The 16,986-nt window shown below is 49.8% G+C and overlaps 1 protein-coding gene across 4 annotated transcripts in view; it reads right to left on the reverse strand.

Moving 5' to 3' along the window:
* Nucleotides 1-16,986, reverse strand: part of SNX31 (sorting nexin 31) — a 397,776-nt gene that overhangs the window by 137,851 nt on the left and 242,939 nt on the right. For all 4 annotated transcript variants that reach the window (XM_069621443.1, XM_069621442.1, XM_069621441.1 and 1 more), the window contains exon 8: nucleotides 2,419-2,488. In XM_069621443.1, the coding sequence (XP_069477544.1) occupies nucleotides 2,419-2,488 (70 nt within the window). The remainder of the gene's footprint in view (nucleotides 1-2,418; nucleotides 2,489-16,986) is intronic.

Below are 16,986 nucleotides of genomic sequence, written 5' to 3' on the forward strand. Positions count from 1 at the left end.
AGGTGGGGTGCCCGCCACCTCCTCCGGTTCGGCCTCTCCTGAGGCAGTCGTACCATCCATCTCTTTTCCCCTCCCTACCTCAGCAACTTCCACGCCCGGCAGCCCTCCTCCGAGAGCTCCCGCCGTGGGGCGGGGAGCGCCCTGCGGTGCTCTGGGGGAGGGAGGTATGGGGGGCTGCGCCGGACCGGCGAGCCTAGCTCCCACTTCGAGGCTCGCTCTCCCGGCGGCTCCGACCTCCTTAGCCGTGTCTTCCCTCTCCGTCAGCCCCTCCTCGCCGTCCCACGCGGACCGCGGTCCCCCTTCGAGGGCCGCCTCCGCGGGGTCCCGCTCAACCGCGGCGGCTCGGAGTGGCGACAGGGTGTCTTTCCGGCCAGCCGAGGCCTCGACTGTCTTGATTTCCAGGCTCTTTGCCCATATATCATCAGTTGCTCCTCCAGTTAAGGATGGTCGTTCCTGGGGGTCGTGTTGGTCTGATTTGGGGTCTTCTAAGACTGGAGGCCGGAAGACTTTGCTTTTGGTTGGTTGTACCTTTGTGGTGTTCGCTGGCTCTTGCTGGAACATCGGTTTTGGGGAGCCCATTTGAGGCAATGTCGCTAGGTAATCCTTGGATATTGATGTTTGTTGTTGTTTTTGACTCTGCTGTTTCTGGCATAGTTTGGCGCTCCTCAGGCGTCTACCCTCTTCTTCCATTTCTTCCTCTCTCGGAGGGTCATTCTGCTCTGGGTTCATGACAATTTCCCGCATTTCTCCGTTTGCCCTTGCAGTCCTGGCAGTCATGACTGCAGGACTGCCACTCTCCGTCCACTCCGCGTCCGCTCCGCGGATAGAAGGGGTTTATGTAAGGGTCCTCCCCCACGCTGAAAACAGTAGAAACGGGCAACAGACTCTCCTGTAGGACTGCCACTCTCCGTCCACTCCGCGTCCGCTCCGCGGATAGAAGGGGTTTATGTAAGGGTCCTCCCCCACGCTGAAAACAGTAGAAACGGGCAACAGACTCTCCTGCAGGACTGCCACTCTCCGTCCACTCCGCGTCCGCTCCGCGGATAGAAGGGGTTTATGTAAGGGTCCTCCCCCACGCTGAAAACAGTAGAAACGGGCAACAGACTCTCCTGCAGGACTGTCCGTCCACTCCGCGTCTGCTCCGCGGATAGAAGGGGTTTATGTAAGGGTCCTCCCCCACGCTGAAAACAGTAGAAACGGGCAACAGACTCTCCTGCAGGACTGCCACTCTCCGTCCACTCCGCGTCCGCTCCGCGGATAGAAGGGGTTTATGTAAGGGTCCTCCCCTACGCTGAAAACAGTAGAAACGGGCAACAGACTCTCCTGCAGGACTGCCACTCTCCGTCCACTTCGCGTCCGCTCCGCGGATAGAAGGGGTTTATGTAAGGGTCCTCCCCCACGCTGAAAACAGTAGAAACGGGCAACAGACTCTCCTGTAGGACTGCCACTCTCCGTCCACTCCGATCTGACGGGAGAAATGCTCTGTAGCTAGCGAGGGTGCTCAAAGGTCATAGGACAGACGAGCTCTCAAATCAAAGAGATAGCTTGAGTGAATACATGGAGGAACAGTCTATTCTCTTGGGCGTGGCGGGGGAAGGGGAATAAAGCCCAGCACGCACAATGCACTGATCAACCACCTCCTTATGGTAACAAGATTAGTGGTTCAGGGAAAAAAGAAAAAAAAAAGGGCAGCCTGCATTAACGACTCATGACTAAGAATATGAAATGCAATGACGAATATCAAACTTAGTAATGCACAAACACCCGTGTCCTTCATACCCCTTCAACCATCTCGGATGATGTTCTCAGTAGGCTCAGCCCACAACGCCCAGATAGTTACTTTGATTAAAAAAAAATTTAAACAAAGAAGCGTGGAAAAGGAACCTTGGGATAGTAAACGGTTTGTCACGCCGAGATAAAACTTTGACGAGGGTAGGATTGGCAGTGAGTCCTAGGCATTATTTTAGTATGCATGATAGATTAAAATGTTAGTATGTCTTTACAATTTTATAAAGGAACCAAGATGGTGCAATTAAGTATTGACTAGACAGTACTTTTCATTAAAGCGTGATTGTTATGTAGAGCGATGCAATGGAATGTGTGAGCACGTTTGATTTGAGACATTTCACCAATACATATTCAACACCCAAAGTGCATTTTAGATTGCATAAACCTCTGCGCTTTGCTCATCAGATTGCACCTATTACTTTGTATATGTCTATTTATTAAAGGGCATGTGTCCCCAGGGTGCCTCATCAGTCTTGGTCCTTTCCAAGAGCACTTCAGCTGCCAGAGGGACGAATTTTGGGCCCGTAAGTAAACAAATCAAATCACTTTAGTCCAAGTGATACCATGAATCGACGCGCCCCCCCCCTTCATACCCTCCCCATGAGAAAATATGCGATTAGGCTTCTTTACCTGCAAATAAAGTAGGGTGACTGATGCGGGGCTGTCAAAAAGCACTTTGTCCAGGGAAGGATCCATATACCTGCACATTTAGAAAAAACATGAACATTCCCATATGAACACATTGACATTTGCAAACCTAATTCAGAGATGATCAAATGCTCCTAAATAAAACTATCAAACCTAGAACTCTACATCGTACAAACATTTTTACCTGCTAATCAGCTGCTGCAAAATATGTATATGGCGACGTGTACATGGTTAACACGTTTTATTACACAGAATGAATTCGCTTGTTGAACTAATGTCCAAGAATCACATTAACACCAATGCACGGTGGGCTCTTGATTACTCATTTCACTCCGACCGCCAAGTGATGAAGACGTCTATGGGATTTCGAAAGCGAATGCATTCTAACATCTCAGCATAGTATTTTCAGTTATTCCAATGAAAGGGATCGAGATGGATTGTGTGCTATTTTGAAACTGGACTGTCTCATACCTTTGTATGTACACTAACAATGCACCCACGCATAGACAATATCATCAATATCAATGCGTGCACTGGAGGAGAGTGGACGTGTGGTATGAAAGCCGTTTTTGTGTAGGATTTGTAATTTCTGAGGGTGTGGTTTCTAGTATGTGCCATCCATCTGCCTGGATGGATGGATGGATGGATTGATTGTTAGGGTCCTATATAAAAGACATGTGGCACTGTTGCAGTGTAGAAATGGCACCATGCAGCAGATATTGCCATAGTGTACACATGTACTCCAGGTGCAGGAGCCAAAAGCCACGTATTGTGTCATATTTCCGGATAAAGCAACCACATATGCCCATTGCACTTACCCTCTATGAGGTATTGCACCACACGCCACTGCAAACAGACCCATACAAAGCACACCCCTTTTCACCATTATACAGATAAGCACATGTAGACATTCACTCACTCACCAGTGCAAACCATACAGACACGCACACAGAGGCATACTTCCCCAATATACCAACACAAACAGTATATTTGGACTCAGGTAGACTCAACTAGCAACACACACCTGTGCAGTAGGCCGTCATCGTAGGACCATGAAGTGCCATGCATTACCAGGTAACCCCATAATACCTTAGTAGCCAGATTCTACTTTCATGTAGCAGGTAGTCCAGTTGTAAGCCGTGGTATTGTCACAATGTGCCCCCATATTCCTATTGTATGCCAGACATTGCCAGATGTGCCCAGGTACCCCCGTACTTCTTTCCGATGCCAGCCACTGACATGACATGTATTTGCAGCATATGCCGAAAGAACAAATATGCAAAGCGCTGTGTGATACTCGCTTTACTTGCTCCAAGTCAAGCGTAATCTCCGGAGGATGGTGGTTATGCACCTAGATCACCAGCGTGTCCCCCCCAAATTTGGGCTTTGATTGCCACTGGGCAAATGCTTTCAGGTATTGGGATTCCAGTGGCCTTCTAGGAGGTGTAGAAGGTCCCTTGCCCTCGCTGTGTTTCGTTTTCGTCATGCTTTTTCTAGAAAGTATGTGGACTGGTCCAGTCCAGAGGCAGCAACTGTTGAATGTTTGTCCAGCAACTGCAGCAGGCAAGCAGATGTATCCTTCTCAGGGGCAAATGCTCTCTGTGAAACCAAATGTTTCAAAGGTGTAATACGTGTGCATGATAACCGCAGAGCAACTTGTGTGCATCTGTCTTTATGCAGGGTCATACCGAAGGCTCTACGTCATGGGTCAGCAACCTTTGGCTCTGCAGAGGTTTTGTTCGAGTTCTAGTACAAAACATCTGGAGGGCCGCAGACCCCTGCTCTAGGTGCTCTGGGCCACTCCAGCGGACGAGGTACTGCTGCAAGACATTTGTCTGGTTCCAGACGCTCTGGTCTCTGCAGCAACCAGCAGTGTTTCACCACCAGGGCCGATCTAGGGTGGAGTGCAAATTCAGCAGAGCTTTAGCACAATAGTCCCGTCAAGGCACCCTCTTCATGCTTCAGCGACTCATCCTAGTATTGAACAAACTAATGGTGCAGACCCTCTCTCCTTACAGTACATTGGACGCGGAGGGGAACTCGGCCTCCAATCCGAAGGATGCATCATTTGGATCATTTGAATTCTTTTGGCAGCCAGCCAATCAGTGGAGGCTACCATATGCAAACTTCCTTGATTTGTTCTCCGGCTTTGGGTTGGGATGTGTATTCACAGTTAGGGCCCCCCAGATACGCTTTCATGTTAGTCCTAGTCGGGCAGAACCAGAGTGGACTCAGCAACGGGGCAAAGCCAGGAAATGCCCTTTCGTGGCTATATCTATACAATTAATTTCGAGAATGCAGGGCTGGTTTCCTGGTCTACATTAAGGGCAGGTGAGTACCGCCTACTACAAGTCTCCACTTGCATCACATTCCCCCACATATGGGCGATCCTGAGGCACCAACCAGCAGTGTACTCACAATCAGCTCTGCGAGATGTCATGCATTGGGCCAACCAGAGTACTTGCTGTACACCAACCCAGGGAGGCTTATGTCTCGGGGGTGCAGCAGTCACATTAGCATCCCTGATGAAGGCACAGATTAGGAGTCCTCGGTAAAGTGGAGCACCCGGTCAGGGAAAATTGCACAAGTTACAAAGACCTCTGGCCAGGGTCACAGTTTTGGACCTTCAACCTAACACACCATCTGCTAAGCATTGCTGCCACTAACCAAAGCGCTACCCCCTACTTGCCTTTATTTTACTGTATGGCCTTGTACTGACCTACACGAGGAATCGCTATCATGGGTGCTACCTCACCTTCCAAGTATGGAAAGCAAGAGCAGACTGACAATATTCTTCTAGTCATCTCCAATCAGGTCTTTACAAAGCTTCTAAAAGGTCCAGTTGTCGTGATGTAAAATGTATTTCAGTAGAAAACAAAAAAAAGACCATAAAATCAACATACACAATAAAATCAATGTGTCACAGAAAAAGGAAATTACAAAATCATTTCAATCGACCAATTAATAACACCAAGCTAAGAAATGAGATTAAGAATGCTTTCATGTAAAAGGAACATTAAGGAATTCATGACTTGCCTTTTGCTAGTTACTAGAGCCGAAAGTGTCCAGGAGATCAGAGCAGTGTCCGCGAGTAAAATGAAATACATTGGCGAAAGTTAAAATTGCGCCATAAAAAAGGTACCAACAACGTACGTTTATGAAACCGTCCAATCATGCATTGGACAGAAAAATAAATGTAAAAACAATGTCCGGACCATTATTACATATAGAACATTCCCGAGACATCCCGAAGCCCATCTTGCCATAACAGATTTTAAGGGAGTACATTTAAACGGACTCCATTAATCAGGCAAGGATCAAGTTGGTGCATTACAAGTAAATTTGAGGAGAATTCGAGTCAGCAAAATATGCGGACGATCAGCAACTTTCCATAATTCTAGTTCTTCCCTCTCAAAACACAGTCTCGCCTGAAGTTTATGCCGTTCGTCTTTATCATCTTATCATGCCCACATTTGCTTAAGGAGTCTGAGGCCAGTGGCACACGACCTTACTTCTTGAGGACCAGTGTGCATTTGAAAGCCACAGTTTACAAGTCAGAAATTCTAGATCCAATTCTCCATATGCCAATGTAGGTTGACCATATACCAAAACGGCCAGGAGCATGGCTGGGTTATTTCTGTTTTACTAAATACTGCCTGAACATACCCACGTACTCCAACCAGTATGGATATGCACTTGCGTGCATACACAGGCACACAAATTTACTGTTAAGAGGTCCCCTGCGTACACATGCTCCCGCATAAGTACACACAAGCTAAGTGGCACATGCACACAATTGCAAAGCCACAAAACCATATAATGATCCACCCCAATGCATGGACTAAGATTAATGGATGAGAGCGCAATGCTGTATGTATCACCTATTCATTGCCCCCCCCCCAAATGTATGGTACGCGAGTGGAGGCCAGAAGCCACAGAAGGGAACCCCATGCAGAGCATCTCTGAAAGGAAGAGTATGGGGGGAGGGCAGGGAGTTGGTGATTTCGATACACCCCTTTCTTTTTGTGAGCACAAGCCCATGACAGCAAGCAATGCAAATGCCAGAGCTAGTCACAGTGGCCCTTTAGTCTCCAACAACGAGCAAAGGGACCAAGCACCTCAAATGGAGTACAGACTTCCAAATACCGGACTTGGATTGGCTCTGCCTCCAAACACAATATTACTTTACAATGCAGCTTTGCTGGGAACGGCTAGCCAACCCTTTCACCCTGTACCACCTCAGACCATGGGAGCAATGTTTTGCATTGATGCAAACAGTATAAGGTATCATCTCATCATTCTCATTGGTGGGGCCCTATGTAAATACAGTCGGACCCTTATTGACCACCCAATAATTGGCTGCAGTTGCTTGTGTCAATGTTCTTCCATGTGGTCCTTGGCCTAAATAAGTGCACAGCCTAGCAACACAATTGGTGCATTAGATGAAGACCTTTCTGTTCTCATTTCAACCAGGTAATGTGCACCTGGTAATTAGATATGAGCTCAGTAAATACTCTCGAGGTCAAGATAGCTCTCAGAAATGAGATAAGCTTCCTTCAATCCCAGACACTCTGGTGCCCCCACCATGCCTCCCAGTCGCTGGCCTAAATTTGTCATCCTCACTCTGCGCACCTTGCAGTACAAATCACAGGGCATTCTGTTTGTACTCCCCCTGGGTTTGGTCTTCTCCCTGGCCTGCCCTTTACAACACACTAATCAGTCAACCGTTGAGGGATTTAGGAACTTGGATCGTTTTCCCCTGGTAGTTCAAATAGAATTGCAGGTGGTTTGGGGACATGAGTGATCTATATCTAGGATACATGTTTTGGCAGCACGAGACCTCTGCCCTGCCTCTCGTGAGATTGTCCTTCAGAACCAGGCGCAACCCTACCTGTGCTTCGCTGTGCACATTCCTTTCAGATGACATGAGCCTGCAGTGTGAGACAAGAAGGGCTCGGTCTTAATTGATAGAATGACCTTCAAGCCTATCGCCTAGGATGGGAGCAGGGATGGAGGTGGGTATTCTTGCTGAGGCCTACATTCATTATTCTTTAGTACTGGGTCCTGGCCGTGCTGGGCCTAACTTCCAAAATGGCAGTGGTTCTGTATATATTTGCTGCATGGGATGCCTACACGCTACAAATCGGCACTTCATACAAGTGTCCACATCCTATTGTCCCTATTATACTACCTCCCCCTCCCACGACGTGCCATTAGGTGCACACAGGTGGCGTATTGCTCTCAGTGTAAACCTCTTGGGGGTCAGGGGTGCTGGGCAGCTGGGCATGCATCCCAACATTCCCCCCTTAGTTAATCCTACATTTACTAACTCTCCTGTCATTCTTTGTGCTTCCTCGTACCTCTATGTCCCTTCCTTTGGCATCCAAACTCGACATACATCAGACAAACCGTTTCCTGCCTGGGCATACGTTCTGAGGTGAATGTGAGGTAAACATCCTCCATCACCTGCCAAATCTACCCAATGCTCAGTGGAATTCTCAGTGTCTGGTGGGGCCGCAGTCACTTTAGGGGGGGGGGGGTCAATACTTTGCTCGATCCCCACCATACAGGGGTTTGTTAAGATCATCTGTTTGGGCCTCCCCATCTTTTGTACCACAAGAAGCGCTATTGACTCCAATTGTAAGCATCATCATTGCTCTATTAGGGAGTGTCTTTATGTAGCATCGAAGGATCATCTGACAAGTGCAGAACATCACCGACAGGAGCACTACAATGGGGACCAGTATTTATAATGAATTATAATTGTTCTTTATAACATGCTTAATACCAGAGACCAGTTTATAAGCATGAGACCATGATTCAGACCTGTGTTGCTATGCATTGTCTTGCTTCCAAGACAAACGCATTGCCCCTGAGCTAATCAGGATGGCGCCCACGTGAACATGTTAATGAACCAATCGTCTGCGTCAATTCCATCCTCAGTTTGCATATTAATCTTCAACTTGTGTAGAGCCCCTATAATGTGCATCACTGACCCATTTTCTGCATCATTTGGGGGGGTGTAGGTACAACATGATAGTCCAATTTTCCTACAACCCCCCCTCTAAACCCTTATGGTGGTGAGCAGGTCAAGGATGTAACGGTTTTGGAGGGTCAACCTAATCGCCCTCATTTCCCTCTTGATTGCATTTGGTCCTTGTTCTGTATCATTGGCCAACACAATCACTTCCCACCACTCTATCCGCATCCATTTTGCATTTGCGGTTGCCCAGACTCCTGGTAGCAATATTGGTGCAAATAATACTTCAGCCTTGTTGTATAGCTGATACTTGTCAGGGTTAGTAATTTGTAAGAGTCCTCAGACAAGTAGTTTGAACGCCTCTTCTGTATTAGTGAGCGCTTATTTCTTCTTGGTTGGGGCGTGGGGTGTTCAGGTTGCTTTGTGCCAGTGTTTGGTGCCGTCACAAGATTTGTCTCAGGGACCACAAGGATCACTGAATGCAGGGTGGCCAATGAACATGTGCCCCTCCATGATGTTGGGAGGTGCAAATATGCCTGCTGACCACACACCCGGTACATGTCCATAAGTGCTGCGTTACGTTTTTTGAGATCTGGAATATGCAAAGTCTTATTACATGTATTACTATTCCCTAGAGGAACAGTTCCAACTCCTTGGAAGCACACCTGGTATTCTTCTTGCACCTTAATTGGACCTTTTTTCTTCGATCCATGTTAGTTTAGAAATGCCTGCTGTCCTAATCGCTTGACACAGGTTATTTACTTCCCATATGACCGCTTCGTCAAACCCCACCAGGCCTCTGGCTGTGCAGCTAACCACTGCTCCTTCCCATCGGTTGGATACAAACGATACACCATCCATCTTTATGAGCGGACATGGCATACTCTGCAGGTCTTTACTGTTCTCGACACACTTTTCACTGTCTTTATCCATCAACACGAGCCGTACCACATGCGCCTGGAACAAGCTTCACACCCAGCATAACGCTAGATGGACTAAGCGCTGCGCGTCCATGTTTGTTGGGATATTACCATTTTGGGTACCCCCGATGCGTGGGGGCGGGGGGGAATCATTGAGTACACATAACAGCTCCCATTTGCCCTCACTTTCCCCACTGAGCGCATGTTGTTAAAGCACGTTACTAAATTCAGGATGGTGCACATCCTCCATTGTATCTAAACCAAGGACCCTGTATTCATCTTATTTTCTCCTGGTGTCCATTTCTCTTTTAATTCTATGTAACCCTATAACAGTACTACTTCGTTGCACATCTAGTAACGATTCAGAATATAGGCCTGTTAACTTCCCTTCTACGTCTATGCCCCATCAACACATTCCTGGCTATCACACCACCCCCCTCCCCTTATATGCTCCCACCATATAAAATGAGTAAACCTTCTATACATTGTTAATCCAAAAAAGAAACATAATACGATCAATGTGATTTACATCTCACAATTGTAACGGAAGCAATATGCACCGTAATTCATTTGAAAGTGCTGCACATTTGGGATAGTGCAGGAAAAGAAACGTGTACTACTAATACACATGATGATGGCAGCTACTAACATTTGTGGGTACTGGAGTGTGCTGAACTAATTTGTTGTGCTGAAATAAAGCATATATGCAGGCGTTCTTTGTGGGCAATTGTTTTTGTAGCAGAGTGTGCACATTTAATTAACAATTTATGCGAGATGAAGGAAAACAACACTATTGATTAGTAGGTATTGGCATCGTGTTGGAGAGGAGGACATAGTATTCTTCCTGCAAAAGGATGTTCCCGCTCTGGATTTCCCCCTGCTATATCATGTATAGGTACCAGACTACAAACTTGTTGCATAACTGTTCTGTTTCAAGAGGGGGTAGAAAATTAACTGAATTTTCTGTAATATTTTCGCCCCCTCTTCCGTGGCTTCGCAAATTGAGTTTAAAAGTTGTGGGCAACACTCAGCACTCACCGTTTCATCTTCACGGAGGGCTTTGCTTGCAGAGGCTTCCAGTTTTCAATCTGAAGTGCCCCAACCCACTGAACATGGAACACACAGCTGCACATAACTGCACACCGCGTGCTGTGCGCATGGAGTGTGCTTTTGAGGCTTTTGCAGTCTCTTCTTCCGGCACCAGAGCACATCCATGGAAGACAGACTACGACCAGGAAATCACTCATTTTGGCTTACTGAACAAAAACCCAGACTCATTTAAAAGTGGAAAAGGTCGCTTTAATGTGACAGGCCAAAGCTTACAATAAAACGCTTACCTGGCTCCATGGCCTTACATACTAACAAAATATTTAAACGACCAATTAACTAATTACACCTTTCCATTTCCCCAACAATTAAATAATTAAATAAAGCCATTTACTCCCTACCTGTCCCTTGCACCCTACCATCTCCTTACCCCTTTTCCAGGCGTCCCGCTTTCTCCCTGGGGCCATGCCCCTCCAGGCTCAATACCTGTTCCCACAGGGTGGCCCGCTTGTGCAAACAGCACCACCCCATCCTTTCCCGTGTCATTCCCCCATTGTGCTTCCCTCCCCGCACATCAAAAGGGGCCATGCCCCCGGAGCCCAGCCCCACTTCAATACCCCAAATACTCCCCTCTACACCAATCTCCTCCTTCCTATGACCTGCAGCCAGTCTGACCTGCCACATCAGCAACAGAAATGTTTACATCACAACTTCACTAATGCCCCGACCTGTCACACAAAACTACCAAGCAATCGCCCCATTACCCACACCAATAAACCACCTAACAACTTGGCCTGGGACGTAAAAAACAAAACCCCGTCCATACCCATATACGATGGTCCTCCCCACCCTTTAATAAACCAGCCCCCAGACCTAAACCAAAATGAAGGGGTGGGAGGGCGGGACAATCGCCAAGTCCAACTGTCACCTGCCTCCCGAACCTTCCCTGGCCCCTTAAATACCCCAGGAGGCGCTCTGCTCCCACGGCCACTCGCTGGCCGTGTGCAGCGCCAAAAAACTTCCCCGGGGGGGGGGGAACGCTTTGCGTTCCCCCCATGGCCCCCCTTTTGGCTTATTGCACAAAAACCCAGACTCATCTAAAAGTGGAAAATGGTCGCTTTAATGTGACAGGCCAAAGCTTACAATAAAACGCTTACCTGGCTCCATGGCCTTACAGACTAACGAAATATTTAAACAACCAATTAACTAACTACACCTTTCCATTTCCCCAACAATTAAATAATTAAATAAAGCCATTTCCTCCCTACCTGTCCCTTGGACCCTACCATCTCCTTACCCCTTTTCCAGGCGTCCCGCTTTCTCCCTGGGGCCATGCCCCTCCAGGCTCAATACCTGTTCCCCCGGGGTGGCCCGCTTGTGCAAACAGCACCACCCCATCCTTTCCCGTGTCATTCCCCCATTGTGCTTCCCTCCCCCCCACATCAAAAGGGGCCATGCCCCCGGCACCAGAAAAACCCTCCCCGAGGTGTTCTTTCTGCCCCACCCCCTCCCCAACAACATTCCTTTACTTCCAACTCTTTAACCAATCTCCCAGCCAAGAGCACAGGTACGCCAAATAGTGGTTGTTCCCATAAACCGACAAGTGCACCCCATCCTCCCTAAAAATCATAAATCCCTCATACACTATTTCCTTATGCTCCATCACCTGCACCTCCACGGAGGCGCAAAACTTTACCATTTCTCTGTTAATTCCCTTTCTGGACCTCTCTATCGCTCCCTCGCTCCGCGCCCCCCTCCACACTCTGCACGGCAACAACTTAGTCCACAACACCTCTGCTCAAGGCCACATTTCCCGCACCCAAACTAAATCCCTTTTCATTTTCCTTAGCAGGGCCACCCCCGTATCCCTAACCAGGTCATTCTCCCCAGCGTGAATAATCAACACCTCCGGCACCCCATAGCGTTCCCGCATCCCCGCCAGCATAGGCAGCAACTGGTCCCAGCGCAGGCCCCCTAACCCTTGCCATCTTACCACCACATCCTTATAGCTACACCCCAGCTGCCTGCCCATAACCCTTTTCTCCGCTTCCTTCCCCGCCCATTTAACAATTGAATGGCCGACAATCCACACTTGCGGCAACTCCCCCTCCTTTCGCACAGCATCTGAAAAAGAAATTACAAAATTACCAACACAATACATACAACCCCCCCGCTGTTGTCAGCCCACTTATACCCCCATCCTTAAAATTCCCCTTTATGAAAATTCCCTGACATACCCCTTGTATCTCCCAGACCTCCAACGCCCCAAACTTTTCACCTTATCCTCTGTGAAACCCAACCTATTACCCTCTGATGCTGCGCCCATCCTGAATGAATGTGTACCAAAATCCTCGCCGTTTTCTCCTACCTCCCGCAGAGCCTTCCGCAATACCCCCAAAACTTGTGCCGCTGAAACCAGCGACCCATCCTCATGTTTAAACACCAAGCCCGACTTGCCCCCACACCGCTCCTTCCACACCCTGCCTGCCCGCACTGGGCATAAATCCTTGCTCCCCAGCCCCAACAAAACCCAGGAACCCTTCCCCTTCTGATCCGTTTTAGACTTACTAATCCTGATGTCCAAATCCCATTCTGTAACTTGCACATCCTCCCACCGCAAACCCCCAGACACCCCTTTTCCCCCCCACCAGCTCCGAAACCTGAAAAGCCCCGAAAAACAACCATGTAAAACAGGTCGCAAACAGCTCCCCCTCCCATACCGACCAGCAAACTCCCCCAACTACCTTAACCAACCTTTGCAGCAACTCCGCCGATATTGGCCTCCTCCTGTCCTTGTCCCTCTTACTCTCTCTTGCCCATCCTTCCAACATCCTACTCGCCATTTCCCCCCCACTCGGCTGGAAACCCCAAAACCATTTCCCGTAAAAAGCAATTCCTGCTAACTTCCCCGCTATAGTTGCTCTTGACCAGCCCCTGTCCATGCACCTCAGGAGGAAATTCATGACATCATCCCTCCTCCTCTCTTCTGCATCCCATCTGCCCTTCCAACTACGCGCTCCCCCCCAATGAAATCCTCCCAGGCCCTCCTGTAACACTCCCTAGACGCCCCAGCCAATGAACCCTCCACCAAAGCCAGCGCTCTCATCCTCCTATCTTCCACAGCTCCTCCGGAATATGCTGCCCCTCCTGATCCGCATCTGGAGCCAATCCACGGAATCTCTGCCATTGAAAACGAGATAATGCATCAGCGATGCCATTATCCTTCCCTGGCACATGTGTTGCCTTAAACACCACATTCAATTCCATGCAACGCAGCACAAACTCCCTCATGAGTCTTGCCACCCTCTGATCCCTCGCTGATTGCCTGTTTACCACATGGACCACGCATTCATTGTCCACATTGAAATTCACTTTCCTATCCTGCAAATCCTTCCCCCACAACTCCAACGCCACCAGTAATGGGAAAAATTCCAGGAATGCTATACTCCTTCCCTCCTTCAACCACCGATCCGGCCATTTCTCCGCACACCATTTCCCCCCCCAAAATACTCCGAAACCCCCTACTCCTGCTGCGTCCGAGAATATCTGCACTTCCCATGTTACCGGGTCCCCCTGCAACCACATCGACACCCCATTAAACTTCTCCAAAAAACGCAGCCAAATTCTGCAGTCCTCCCTCACTGACCCCGATACTCTTATCCGGTGATGCGGGCACTTTGCTCCCGCCATAGCCCTCGCCATGTTCCTACAAAACGTCCGCCCTGGGGCCACCACCATGCATGCGAAATTCAGATGCCCCACCAATCTCTGCATGTCCACCAGCGTCATTTTCTTGGCCCCCACCGCCCTTTCCAGCAACACCACCAGTTTGCTCACCTTGTCGTGCGGCAGGCGTGAGGTCATAGCCACTGAGTCCAGTTCAATTCCCAGAAATGTCAACACCATTGCAGGCCCTTCCGTTTTGTCTTCCGCTAACGGCACACCCAACTCCTCCATTAGCTCCTGAAACAACTTCAGCATTCCCCCTCACTATCTGCCCCGCTAATAAACAGAAAATCGTCCAATTAGTGCAGCACACTCTCCCAACCCGAGTTAAATGAGAAGACCCACTGTAGGAAAGAGCTGAATCGCTCAAACAGCGCACAGGAAATTGCGCACCCCATTGGCAACGATTTGTCTATGTATATGCGGTCCTCAAACTGCAAACCTAACAACCAAAAATTCTCCGGGTGCACCGGCAATAACCTAAACACCGCCTTGATGTCACACTTGGCCATGAAGGCCCCTCGCCCTACCTTCCTTATCTGCTCCACTGCCTGGTCAACACTTGCATATACAACCCCACACTCTTCCGGAGCAATGAAATCATTCACTGACATGCCCTCCGGCCAAGACAAATGGTGTATTAAACGAAACTTCCCCATAGCTTTTTTGGGCACCACCCCCAGTGGGGATATAACCAAGTCACCCGGCAGGTCATCAAATGGCCCTACGATCCTTCCCGCCGCTATTTCCTTGCTCAATTTTTCCCTTACCACTTCAACATTTTCTTTGGCTGACTTCAGGTTTTCAGCCCACCGGCCCTGGTAACCCAATCTGAAACCCTCACTAAACCCCTCACTCAAAATCTTCGCCCCTTCCCTGTCTGGATAGAATTGCAGCCATTTCTGCAGGACCCCCACTTTAATTGGCGTAAAAGCTTTTCCCCACAACCCCTCTGCCCGAACCTCTCCCCCTCCCCCTGTCCCCCTGTTGGAAACATTGAGTGAGAGGGTGTTTTCCTCCACACTTGCTACACTCATGCCTGAACCTACACAGGGTCCTTGTACAGCCATCCTTATTAAACGCCCAACATGCTTCTGAGGACTGCCCTCTGCCCCCTCCCCCCGCCCCTTCATGGGCGGGGCGACCAAGAAAGGGCCGGAAGGGCACCGGCAGCCCACTTGCAGTGTGTAATGTCGGGGCAGGCCTCGTTGGGGCCATCCATTGCAGCCAAAGATCCATATCCATCTCCCCCCAGACCGCCTGACTGTCTTCCGCCATCCTCGCTCTGACTTCCTCATCATACCTCACCCAGGCAAATCCCCCGAAACTCGTGAAAGCCTTCCTAATTATGTCCATATATTTGAGTAGGGCCACACACCTCTCCTGAAATTTTTCACAATAAACACTGGCATAAATGATAAATGCCGACGTCCAATTCTCAATGGTCAATGGTACCCTTGGTCGCGCAGCCAATTCCCTCCCCTCTTCTTTAGACCCCTCCTTAGCTCTCACTTCCCTATGGAGCAATTTAAAAACGTCAACAAATTCCCCCGCCTGAATCTTCTCCCTGGTCGCCGCCATCAAGTGCGCCCCCAACGGTTTTGTTATCCCCATGTATGGCAGTTTTTTCTCCTTTCCTTTCCCTTCAACCTCCTTTTCTTTTCCCCCTTGCACCTCGAGCCCCAATGGCTCCACCACCTTGTCCGTTTGAATCTCCACTGAGCAAATGCTCTTCTCAACCCCCAAGGCTCCAATGGCCTGCACACCAACTTCCTTCCTTACCACCCCTTGCAATCCAGACCCCTCATTCCCCGTCCCCCTTCTTGTGACCCCTCTCTGCCATGCCGAAGACCATTCCCTTTCCCGCTCCCCTCTTTCCACACCGGCCGTCTGCGGTCTGGCGTCCACACAAATGCTCCTCATCTCTTTTCTTAGAGGGCTCCTACTGCGGGGACAAAACATGTCAGCAGACTCACCCAGCCAACAGTTCCCCCGCCCTCCTACCCCCCCGATCCCTCTGCACCTGCCTTTCCAGATCCCACCCCCAATATCTTCTCTCCTCTCCACCTCCCTATAACCTTCCCCCTCCCACTGCCCCACATAATCCTCCAAACCAACTTCATCACCCGTCCCATACCATTGTGGCTGCGAGCTCGTGCCCCAGACGAGTTGATCTCCTTCCTGCGAGCCCAGGGTGTCCACCCCGCCACTCCTTTGACGTCTTCTCGGCGGGGCCGTGGAAACCCCTGCCTGGTCCTCTTCACTCGAGCGAGGCGCTGCGACCTCCGCCCTGGGGTCCTCATTGCTAGGGGCCGTGCTGAACCCTCTAGGCTCTCCAAACGCTGACCGAGGAGGGGCCGTTCCCAAACCCTCTACCTTCACCTGACCAGCGGGGGCTGAGCAGCGCCCTCACTCCTCCTCACCGGGGGGGCCGTTCCGCACCCCACCCTATCCACCTCAATTGATGGGGACCTATCCCTTCTTCTCCCACTCTTACGAAGGTATTTTCCCCCCCCTCTTCTCCGCTGCCCTTGCACCCCCTTCTGTGCCCCATCCTTAGCACCGCCGTTATTCCCTCGAGCCCCCTCCTTTTGAGCACTCCTTGCTTCCTTAGTGCTATCCTTCATTACCTCCCCACATGGCTGCCCACCCGAAGTCATCTCTTCCCCGGACGCCCTCCTGTCTATCTCCCTCCTGCCCCTGGATTCCCACACCTCCCCTCTCCCCGCCGCGGGGGTGCAAGCCACCACTGCCGCGAGAGCCCCATCGACTGCCGCTCTGCGCTGCGGCCTACCCCCACTTGTCTCCCCCTCACCCGTGACCTCCCCCACCACCCCCTCCAGCTGGGCCCTAGATGCCCTGCTAATTATTGCCAGG

This window comes from Ambystoma mexicanum, chromosome 5q (assembly GCF_040938575.1).
Source record: "Ambystoma mexicanum isolate Mex_15411 chromosome 5q, UKY_AmexF1_1, whole genome shotgun sequence".
In the NCBI taxonomy this organism is placed as follows: domain Eukaryota; kingdom Metazoa; phylum Chordata; class Amphibia; order Caudata; family Ambystomatidae; genus Ambystoma; species Ambystoma mexicanum.